This window comes from Aotus nancymaae, unplaced genomic scaffold, assembly GCF_030222135.1.
Source record: "Aotus nancymaae isolate 86718 unplaced genomic scaffold, 86718_ANA_hifiasm-v0.15.2.pri h1tg000032l_0, whole genome shotgun sequence".
NCBI classification, from domain to species: domain Eukaryota; kingdom Metazoa; phylum Chordata; class Mammalia; order Primates; family Aotidae; genus Aotus; species Aotus nancymaae.
This window is the reverse complement of record NW_026988445.1, coordinates 13,223,206-13,234,647: the sequence shown is the minus strand read 5'-3', so window position 1 is coordinate 13,234,647 and position 11,442 is coordinate 13,223,206. Positions and strand designations below refer to the sequence as shown.

The window sequence follows — 11,442 nt, the reverse complement described above, 5'->3', positions numbered from 1 at the left end:
TTAACAAGTTACCTACTTTCTAGGAATACATGCCCAATATTAACAAAGCATTATTATGAGACAAATTCAATAAATTGACCAGACATCTGTGTACATACACTGAGTGCCAAGTTCATCTTTGTACTTTTTTCTATTTTATGATGTACGACTTACTTATACCTGGACAATGACCACATAGTACTAATTATCTGTTTAAACCAACTGAAATTTTGCTTAAAAAAAGAACTTAACTGTTAACAACCACTCATGGGGCAATAAAAAAATGTACTTTTAGCACACGAAAACTTTTGGAGAATTTAGGATTCCAAGAACTCAAAGGACTGTATCATCCACTTGTAAATAACTGGTCCTTATCAGATTCCAGCAGGTAACATTAACTTCCTCCCTTAATGGAGACACCTACTTTTCCTTCTGAGTGTTTTTCATCAAAAGGCCTACCATTTGGTCCTTTGCACTGAAAAACTGGACTAAACAGAGAATATTCAACTACTGAGAAAGTACCAAGCGTTACCAGTACTTCCCCGTATATGCAAAAGATCACACTGAAAACTAGGATGCATGCTAACAAAATCAGTCTCTTAGAAATAATTCTCCCATTAAAGAATCTTATAGTCACCTATAGTCGAAAGATTAAGTTACAGCTAAAATGTTTAAGAGCAGTAAGAATGCAAGCCCAATTTTTTATCTTATCTGACACAAAGTCTATTCTTAGCACAGTGATACACTCAAACATTACAACTAATCAGATCTGTTAAAAGTCTTTTTTTTTTTTAGACGGAGTTTCGCTCGTTACCCAGGCTGGAGTGCAATGTCACAATCTCTGTTCACTGCAACCTCTGCCTCCTGGGTTCAGGCAATTCTCCTGCCTCAGCCTCCTGAGTAGCTGGGATTACAGGCACGCACCACCATGCCCAGCTAATTTTTTTGTATTTTTAGTAGAGACGGGGTTTCACCACGTTGACCAGGACGGTCTCGATCTCTTGACCTCGTGATCCACCCGCCTCAGCCTCCCAAAGTGCTGGGATTACAGGCGTGAGCCATCGCGCCCGGCAAAAGTCTTAAGAAGGTTCATTATTATCTTCATTTCACATTAATCATACCAATACTAAATAAAACAGGGCTAAGAATTAACCATTAGTGCTTGAGTGAGTTCAGGGTTAATGAATACAGAGCGTCTTAATATAGCCAGATCTTGAATGCATTAATTTTTGAGCTAAAGACTGTTACACACTTCCATTTATTAAACATTTATGAAAGTTGAATCTACTTACAGATTCCACCACTATTTCCAAGTGATTCTGTTGACTAGCTTTTAGAATTAACTGGTTCAGGAGACAACATATCCAAAGAGTTAAGATCATTAGGTTTTGGCAAGCTTCTAAGAATTAAAGCCAGTATTCGTTTCCTTTTGCCACCAAGCCCATACTTTCCTCATCTCTCAGTAAGTCTTGTCTCAGATATAAAGTGACAATTAAAGCACTTACTACTAACATTATTTTGAACATGAATTGTGGGGCAAGGCTGATAATAAAGACCAAAAGCAGGTATAGTTTAATGTATTTTAATAGCAAACTTACAGGAACAGCACAGAAGACAGACAACATTAAAAACATGTACTTGCATGTAGGACAACTCAGTTAGAAAAGTATAGTGAATGGATGGAATCTACTGTATGATAAAAATGCTACAAACACCATTTAGTTGCCGTCAATAAGAAATTTACTTGTTTTAAAAAAATCCAAATGCTGGCATTGTCCAGAAAAATTTAACAGGTTTATTTATAATTATTATAAAGTTGAACCGCTGAAACTTGTTCACTGAAACATTTTAACTTGCATTAATGCTTTACGTCTCCGCATTTATATTAAAAATTCACACACAAATGAAAATGGAAAAACTGCCAATACCTGATTTCTGTCCCCTATTTTTCCACTCGCAATCATATACTTAGGTACCTTTTGACCCCATGGAAAAAAAATTATCTAACGTTCAGAACTACCAATAACAGGAAGAAGAGAATTTTTTTTTTTTTTTGAGAATGAAATGTTTCCCATCATAGTGGATTCTTAAGCACGCTCTCCACGTATGCGGCGTGCTAGCTGGATGTCTTTTGGCATAATTGTTACACGTTTGGCATGGATAGCACAAAGGTTGGTGTCTTCAAAAAGGCCAACCAGATAGGCCTCACTTGCCTCCTGCAAAAGGAATGAAGAAAAATTATTAATGGTGTTATCGCCAATAGTTAAGACCCAGCTATATGAATTTTAAAAAGGTTTTTAAACCCTTTAAAAAATGGCTCTGAGGATGTTGGCAATTTTATCAAATGCTTACATTTTAAAACCTGTGGGACAAAGCTCAAAGGCAGCTTACGAAAAACCCCAAAGCTTAAGTCAGTAAATCTTTATCAAGTTACACAAGTTAAATTACTTTGTTACTAAGAAACTTCAATTTTTCTAATGGTAATGTGATTTCTAATAAACTGAAATGTCTCAAAGCCAAGAAATCCAATTTCTTTAACATTCTCATTCTTATAAACAGAATCATGTCCAATCCAAATACCCCATCCCAGCCTAGTCTCCTCCTCCCTCTGAATCCCATTCACACAGTAACTGAACCTCTGCCTTGCCCAGTAGTATAATATGCTGAACAACTGGTTTCTATCACATGCTCCTCATCTACCTTCCCTTTTATATCTGTTTTATCATGAGAGTACTTTTGGTTCCAGAACACATCACAAGTTAGCTCCTTATTTATATACTTTGATTTATGTCTCGGAGATGTGCCCCTGTCCTCTACCAAGTACCTTCCTCTATGCACCTCGTATTTGTCACAGCATTTGTTGTCCTCTAGTACTAATATTTATCTCCCTGGTTTTTCCCATTTGACTCGAAGATCCTTTCAAGTTATCTTATTACTACTACCACTCAAGAATGACAGGTGTATAAATCACTCATTGACAGGTAGCTTGTAAAGAGGAAGAAGGGGCATTTCTAGTTAGAATTAACTCATAACTGAAATTGTTAGTATACCTAATAGTTGTCTGGGCCAGGCGCGGTGGCTCACACCTATAATCCTAGCACTTTGGGAGGCCGAGGCGGGTGGATCACCAGGTCAACATGGTGAAACCCCGTCTCTACAAAAAAACAAAAAAAGTCTGAAAAGCTGAGAATCTTTTAGTCTAAGTTAAAACATCTGCTTACTAATTTTTTTTTTTTTGAGATGGAGTTTTGCTCTGTAGCTCAGGCTGGAGTGCAGTGGTATAATCTCAGTTCACTGCAACTTCCATCTCCCTGGCTCAGGCAATTCTCCTGCCTCAGCCTCCTGAGTAGCTGGGAGTACAGGGGTCCGCCACCACACCCAGCTAATTTTGTATTTTTAGTAGAGACAGGGTGTCACCATGTTGGCCAGGCTGGTCTCGAACTCCTGACTTCAGGTGATCCTTCCACTTCAGCCTCCCAAAGTGCTGGAATTACAGGTGTGAATCACCATCCCCGTCCTGCTTACTCATTTTGAAATGGAGAAATTACCATCTTAAAAATTAATCACAAATCCAGGCCGGGCACAGTGACTCATGCCTGTAATCCCAGCACTTTGGGAGGCCGAGGTGGGTGGATCACAAGGTTAGGAGCTCAAGACCAGCCTGACCAACATGGTGAAACCTAGACTCTATTCAAAAAACAACAACAACAAAAAAATTATGAATCCAACAGTTTTGGATTTGGAGCATGAAATAATAGGTTAGTCAGCCCTCTCTCTACCTTTGTAAGGAAAAATTATTTCTCTGCTCAAGATATATTAAGGGGGAAAATAGTCTTTAAGTTGCTATTTTTATCCTAAGAAGACACACACAAATAACAGAGCAATTTAAGCCCCACGATGCCACATAAAACACAAAACAGGATACAGACCTTTTTGTTTTACAAAAAAGTTTTGACTTTGCAATAAAATTATTGAGATCCCTTTAAAAGCATCATCACACCAATAATGAACTCAAATGGTTTACACTATTTTACTTTTAAAAAGTACATTTACACCTTCATCTTTTTTTAGCCATATCACTACTCTTATACAAGTTTCTTTCACTCAAATCGAACTATCTTCATGTGTGTTTCTCAGCATTTGTTATTAAGAACTAAGTCTTACTCATCTACACTTTAAGGCCCAGCTCAAGACTATTCCATGAAGGAAAAAAATCAAGTACTTCCGTTGCCAGTGCAGGCAACCCTGAACTCCTAGTTCCTTGGTGCTCACCCTGACCTTGCATTATTAGCCATTTTTTGGTGCTCTTAAGTTTATTAGAAATCTAATTTTATACTCAAAATACCTTGTCCTCAAGTCGATTTTCAGTATTTGCTAGTTTAAAAAATATGTTTCTATTCTATGCAATTAGTCCATCACATCTTACCTATTCCAAAGGTATTAAAAAGCAAAAGTCCTTAATATTCAGAGATTCATTCTTAAACTATTCTACAAGTGGGTAGAAAGCCTGGAAAACATGGCATATTGTAGCCTCCTTAGGGGCTCACAATGCACATCACCTACTAGAAGTGAAGTTTCTCAGAAAAGAAAAGTTTAATTTTGCTTAACCTGGCACCTCAGGATTATAGAAAGCTAGAATGCTTCTGTGAAATGTGGCACAAGCTACTAGGTGGGCAAACCATCAGGTCCCACGATTCTGAGGTCTACAGTGGTATCACCTAGAACTATTCAGATGTGGCATGCAGCAGCTGGGGCTCTCACAGCTATTAGAACCTGGCTGCTAGGGTTGTGTCTGGTCAGCTCTGAGAAAAGATTCAACTCCTAGAGAGGATCTGACCATAACCCCATACATTTCCAATTCTATTACAAGTAACCCAAAGTCCCTTAAAACATTAAGACTAGGCCGGGCGTGGTGGCTAACGCCTATAATCCCAGCACTGTGGGAAGTCGAGGCGGGTGGATCATGAAGTCAAGAGATCGAGACCATCTTGGTCAACATGGGGAAACCCCGTCTCTACTAAAAATACAAAAACTAGCTGGGCATGGTGGCGAGCGCCTGTAGTCCCAGCTACTCGGGAGGCTGAGGCAGGAGAATTGCTTGAACCTGGGAGGCGGAGGTTGTGGTGAGCCGAGATTGCGCCATTGCACTCCAGCCTGGGTAACGAGCGAAACTCCGTCTCAAACAAACAAAAAAAAAATTTAAGACTGTAATGGGAATTAAAGATTGCCACATTAATTTATGACCCAATGAATTGAGTTAATGGCAAAAGAAAAAACAAAACTACAAGAAAATAATAGTTTAGGACATTTTGATTATATTCAATGTCTGGCTCTTTACCATTTCAAAGCAGCACTGTCCATTTAACATAAGGATATTTGAGTTCAATTTCTCAGACATTAAAGGCAAAGACTAAATTTTAAGTAAGCCAATTTTTGATTACCTATGGCAAACTGAGACTAACTTCTCTACCATTCTCACTGGACTCCCTCCCATCCTTTAGTTGTAAAGTGTGTGATTCTAAGGCCAAAAACAAAGTGACCTTTGGATTTCTACTTCAATTGCAATCTATTATCCTATTTCATTAACGAATTCTCCCTCTGTACCTTTAAGAGAACTAAAGCATATGTATAAAAAAGCAAACACAAAACACAAAAGCCTGTTACAAAGATCACTCTTTCCAATAAAGAGCTAACACTAAGAGAACTGTGGACAGAAGAGGTGAACATTTTGCTTAAAACCAATACAACCACACTTAATGACAAATATGTAATAGTAACAATTGAAGTTTATACATGAATAATTTTAGAAAGATGAGTCTTTTACCCAGATTGTTTAGTAAACTCAATTTAAAAGGCTACATTACTGACATTTAAGCTAAAAAATGCTGCACTTTTCAAGTACAGTATTGTGTTCTTTAAGCATAGTTCTAACTAGAAAATATTAGCAGCTTTGTACCAATGCTTGGGAATCTTAGTAACATTTTTCTATTTAGTAATAAACGAAATGAGAACTGAAGATAATTGGCTATTAAAACAGAAAATAAAGTTTTAAGTAACAGAATGCAAGATTTTAGTAGCTGAAATTTCAGCAACTCACTGAGAATTTAATGGATGCCTAATCCTGGAATTCACCAATCAAATGAAGTTTAGACTAACCATAGAAACAGTTCGACCAATTACACTTCAGGGTGGAATCCACCTATCAAATCTTTCTCACACATAAAGCAAAAGCCCGGCACAGCAACAGCAGCCTTGAAAATCCTCCAATGGAGTGTACTTAGATTCTGGATACCCACCCTCTACCCCTCACCAAGAGATTGATTCAGGTCTGCAATGGTGCCTAGCAATCAGCATTTTTAACAGCCCCAACTGCATGCTTCTCATGGAGGCGGTAGCTTTACTGTATTCTGGGATACTTTCATCTAAAGAATCCAACCACACAATATAAAATAGGTTACTTAAGTGATTGCTGTTAATTACACCTCCATACCTTTATCAAGTATCCTGTAGTAATTTCAAGTTTTGGTCTTTTTTTCTTTTATTTTGCCAATACTGAAGCAACAGATGTAAAGTTTTGGTCTTGACATAAAGCACAAATATCTCAAATACATAAACGTCTCTAGAATAGTATTTCTCTAAATCCTGACATGCTAGAGATTAAGATTAAATTCAATATGCTCCACATTTAAGTGGAAATCCCTAATCCCCTTCAGCAAACCACAAAGCAAATCCCTGCCCCCTTACATGTCCAGTATCACCTTCAAGCACTGTTTCCCCCATCTTGCCAATCCAATCCTATCTTCCACTCACTGCTCCTTTTACGTCTTAACTCATAATTCTTTAATACTGCCTATTCCCATCCTAGATATTAAGCTCTCTCTGTATGTGTTTCTTCAGGAACTAAAGAGACATTTCTTTTATTCTAGGCAGTGTTGTTTGAAATTGTTACTACAAATATAGACCTCTAGTCTCAGTTCTTCTTAACGTCCTACAGCATCCATAAACCAAATCAGAGGCTTTTCTTTAAATATTGTTTTTTGTGCAATGTTTCAACAATTTAAATGGTATAATGAAATGTGCACTAAGCCTTGGAGTCAGATGTTCAAATTATGGTTTTGCCATTTTCTATGGGCATGACCTTGAGCAACTTAACCTTTCTGAAGTCTCAACAGTGAAGTCATGATATCAACTACCTGACAGGCTTGTGATTAAATGATATTAGCAGGTGGGCACAGTGGCTCATGCCTGTAATCCCAGCACTTTAGGAGGCAGAGGCAGGGGGATCACCTGAGGTCGGGAGTTTGAGACCAGCCTGACCAACATGGAAAAACCCCGTTTCTACTAAAAATACAACATTAGCCAGGCATAGTAGTGTCCGCCTGCAATCCCAGCTACTTGGACGCTGAGGCAGAATCACGTGAACCCCGGAGGTTGTGGTAAACAGAGGAAAAAAAAAATATATATATATATATATATATATATATATATATAAAAGCATATTCAAAAATTTTCTAGAACTGTTCTTGGTACACAACAGGAATACAAACTGAGTCTTCCCCACCCATCATTTTACCTGCAAAGCACCGATAGCTGCGCTCTGGAAGCGCAGATCTGTTTTAAAGTCCTGAGCAATTTCTCGCACCAGACGCTGGAAGGGAAGTTTGCGAATCAGAAGTTCAGTGGACTTCTGATAACGTCTAATTTCACGGAGTGCCACAGTACCAGGCCTTTAAAAAATTAACAATAAAGAAAGTTACCAGAAACATAAATAGCATAAAAAGTGGGCAGCTTTAAAGAAATGCAGTCATTTTAAAAAAAACAAACCACCCAACAATTCTTCAGCTTCAGTATCAAATTTCACTGATCAACTTATGATGACATTCAAGTCTAGTAGGAGTAACAACACCTTTAGCAAAAAGCATGAAATTAAAATACATTCTTATCAAGGAGTTTATCAAAGCCCTATTTATTTTCATTTTTTAAAGTGATAGATATCAAAACCTTGGAAGGTACTAGATGTCAGGCTACTAATAAAGTTGACTCTTCTCAACTTAGCACCACTCTCCTTCTCACCTGCACCTTCTATTATCTTAACAGCCCTTAAAGATAACCAACACAACCCAATGAACGTCATTTAAAAATACACTTGTGGCATTTAAGTTCTATTTCCCAGAATACTTCACTCTGACTACAGTTCATTCCTCAAGAATTATTAAATTTGAATACATCCGATTGTGCAGTGTTCCTTTCACGTGGAAAAGTTTTTTTTAAACTAAGTAATTGTTAGCAAGAAATTTACCTCTCATTCTGCCTTCTTCCACTGTATAAGCTTTTATTTTAGGTTAATGGTAATATCTGCTGAGGCTACCTAAGTCTAGGCAACTTCTGCCCTCTAATGGCAGATGCCCTTAACAACACAGTGGCTCAGGTAGTTCACAATCCAATGAGCTAATACAGAAGGAAATAAGCTAATCAAATACACGAGGGGGTAGGAATCTTATAAAACACCCAATTTCGATTAAATTATTTTGCCAAAAGCTAGGAAAGATATCCTCAAAAGTGTATTCAAGAAGGCAACACATAACTATTTTTAAAGAATTACTAAGTTAACTAAAATGTCAATATATTCCATTAACATTATCAGTGATGTGCTACGTCTCCTTAGGCCTCTAGGTCAGATGATGGCTTCAAAGTTAAACGTTTCCAATAAAACCCAATACTAAATTATATATATATATAAATGATCACACAGTACATGTATTTAAGCAGTAAGTGTTCCAATAAAAAAAATGTTTCTCTAAAGCAAAAAGTTTTCCTGTTATTCATCTTTTGTTAAAATTATATGGATACATGAGAGAGAGACTGTCCCATTTTTTTCTCTTGTTTTTTAATACCTGTAACGATGAGGTTTCTTCACCCCTCCAGTAGAGGGCGCACTCTTGCGAGCGGCTTTTGTAGCCAGTTGCTTCCTGGGTGCTTTACCACCGGTAGATTTGCGGGCAGTCTGCTTTGTACGAGCCATGGTATAGAGACCTCCTTACTTACCTACCAGCATTAAAAAAAATCAAATCACCATATGAAACTACTAAACACACAGGTTTTCCTGCCACGATCACGATCACTCCCTCCCCATATCTGGAAATTATGATCAGTATAAAAAATAATGTTCGTATTGTTATATAATTTGAAAGGGTGCAGATTACGTCTACTCAAAATGACTTCTTGAAACAAACTAGAGTACTAGAAAATTGTTAGCAATTAATACCAATCCTCTCTCGAAATGCCAATTCTGAGCGACAAACGGCAAAACAAAAAGACCTCTTAACAGCCTTTGATCCAATTTCTTTAGAATTAATTAAAGCAGAAATTAGAAATGTCTGTAAACATTCCATCCACAAGTCAAAAGAACGAAGCCACAAATCGCTGGAGGATCGAGTCAAATTACAGCAAAAAAGGTCTTACTCCCCCCCTTTGGCTGCCCCCCCTTCGTCTGGCTGTTGATGGATTGCTGTAAATATATGAAAATATTATTGGTGTTGTATCGTTCAACAAACATATCGTTATGCTGACAAAAAGGCGTCTCGAAAAAACAAGAGAGGAACAACAGCTACCACCAGCGAGCATTCTACAAAGCCCCGTCCTCGCGTCCAGTTCTCACAGGCTTCCCAGTGAAATAAAAAGTGCCCCGCACCCAGGCTTTAATTAAGGCACGACATCCGCCGACCGGTCCACCCCAAGCACCACATAAACTTTTGGTTTTGCCTCCTCTGGGTCCCTCGGCACAGGGTCCCCCAACCTGCCCGTCTGGCTCCCAGCGCCTCGAGCAGGCACTAACTCGGCTCCCAGACCAGAACAAAATGGAAACAATCGCAAAACGTATCCGATTCCGTTCCAAAGAGACAAAACACAAAATCTCTCGAAAATACCCCGATCCCCTGCCACGTGCCGCCCTCCAAAATGCAAAAGTTTTTTTGCATTTCAAATGCATCAAGTTTTCGCTTCTCCAAAAAAGGAAAAAAAATGTCCCTCTTTTAAAAATTCTTGCTTTTTTGAAATGGGGAAGAGAGAAACGGGGGAAAAAATATGGTCGGTGACCAGAGAAGAGAGACAAGATGGTGAAGCTTAGCAACAACTGTGGGGAGGCAGCAAAAAGCGAGTTACCCCAGGGTGCGAAGCGGCGGCGATTTCCACCCCTTTCCCGCCCGAAAACTGGGGGCCGGGGCCCGGGGGCAGTAGTTAAGAGGCCCGCGCGGGTCGTGGTGAAGGTTTGGGGTCCGCGGAAGGGGCGGCGGGCGGGATATCACCGAAGAAAGAGGAGCCAGGGGCGCGGGGAGGAGGAGGGAGAGCAGGCTCGGCGCCGCGGCGGTTGCTGCTGTTGGGCTGAGGCGGCGAGACTGGGGAGCCGCCGCCGCCAGAGGGAAGAGGGAAACTCGCTCCATTTCTGGGCCAAAAAGTTTGTGGACTAAGGTGGAGGGGCTACGGATCCCCTCCCGGCACCACCAGGGCCCGGGTCGGGGCTGACGGCAAGCGGGGCTCGGTTCCGGCGAAGAGGACAGACGGGGAAACTTACCCCCCTTCTCCTTCGGCTGGAGCTCGGCGAGCGAGAGGCGGCGCTGGCGTTGGAGAGCGACGGCGGCGCGGCGGCGGCTGCGAACACAATTGAAAGATGGCTGACACCGAGGCTATCCCCCAACATACGCCGCCCCGCCCCCGCGCCGCGCGCCAGCCAATCACACACAATGGAGGGAAGTCTCGGCCCCGCCCCCGCAGCCCTGCTCGCGCCCCGCCCCCGCCCCTCCCCCCGCGCGCCAGTTCGCTGGCGCGCGCTCGCCCCTCCCCCGCACGCCGCCTGCTCCCTCCTCCCGGCCGCCTCGCGCCGAGTGTGTACAAACACAAAAGACACGCTGAGGGGCCGCCAGCTCCCGCCGAAACTGCCGCCCGCCCCCGGCCAACCCCGGCCCCCGGCCCTACACTCCTATCCAGCTCCGTGCGCGCACAGCGTCGAACCCCCGATGCCCGGTTTGGGGCGCCCGGAGGGAAGCGGGGGGAGGGGAGGGCGGGCGAAGGCGCGGCGGGTGAACGCCCGGCCTGCGGGCGTCTGGGGCCGCGGCAGGGAGGGGAGGGAGGGCCGCCACCGCGCGGGCCCCGGCGCGCGTCCCCGTGGAGACCTGGGCGGCAGTGGGTAGGAGAGGACGCGACCGATACGGTCGCTGTGCCCCAGTGGAAAACGCTCCCTAGCAGGAAGCTGGCAAATCGGAACCCGGCGTCCCGCGCCCGCTGTCGGACGGGGCCGCTGCGGCAGCAGGAGGGGCGGACCGACGGCCTCCTTCCCGCCTGCGCGACCAGCCAAGTGCGGCGGGGTCCTGCGGGGCCGGCCCGAGTCCACCGCAGACAACTTGATGGCTCAGACTCCTGCCTGGCTCGGGCGGGCCGTCTGCGTGCGGGGCAGCCCCTCGCCAGTGC

At 42.2% G+C, this 11,442-nt stretch overlaps 1 protein-coding gene across 1 annotated transcript; it reads right to left on the bottom strand.

Annotated features, from left to right (window-relative positions):
* Window positions 1-1,751: 1,751 nt before the first annotated feature.
* LOC105722322 (histone H3.3A) lies at window positions 1,752-10,645 on the bottom strand. The gene is made up of 4 exons (XM_012459807.3): window positions 10,550-10,645; window positions 8,874-9,024; window positions 7,553-7,706; window positions 1,752-2,195 (listed from the first exon to the last, which is right to left on the bottom strand). The coding sequence occupies exons 2-4, from the start codon at window positions 8,999-9,001 to the stop codon at window positions 2,067-2,069; spliced, it is 411 nt and encodes a 136-aa protein (XP_012315230.1). The 5' UTR covers window positions 9,002-9,024; window positions 10,550-10,645; the 3' UTR covers window positions 1,752-2,066.
* Window positions 10,646-11,442: the final 797 nt, after the last annotated feature.

Excerpts from the sequence above, each read along its gene's own strand:
- LOC105722322 (XM_012459807.3), bottom strand. The coding sequence starts at position 9,001 with ATGGCTCGTACAAAGCAGACTGCCCGCAAATCTACCGGTGGTAAAGCA. Across the intron at positions 7,707-8,873 it reads AAGAAACCTCATCGTTACAG|GCCTGGTACTGTGGCACTCC; the intron begins GTATTAAAAAAC and ends AATTTTTTAAAG. Across the intron at positions 2,196-7,552 it reads CAGCTATCGGTGCTTTGCAG|GAGGCAAGTGAGGCCTATCT; the intron begins GTAAAATGATGG and ends TTCCTTTTGCAG.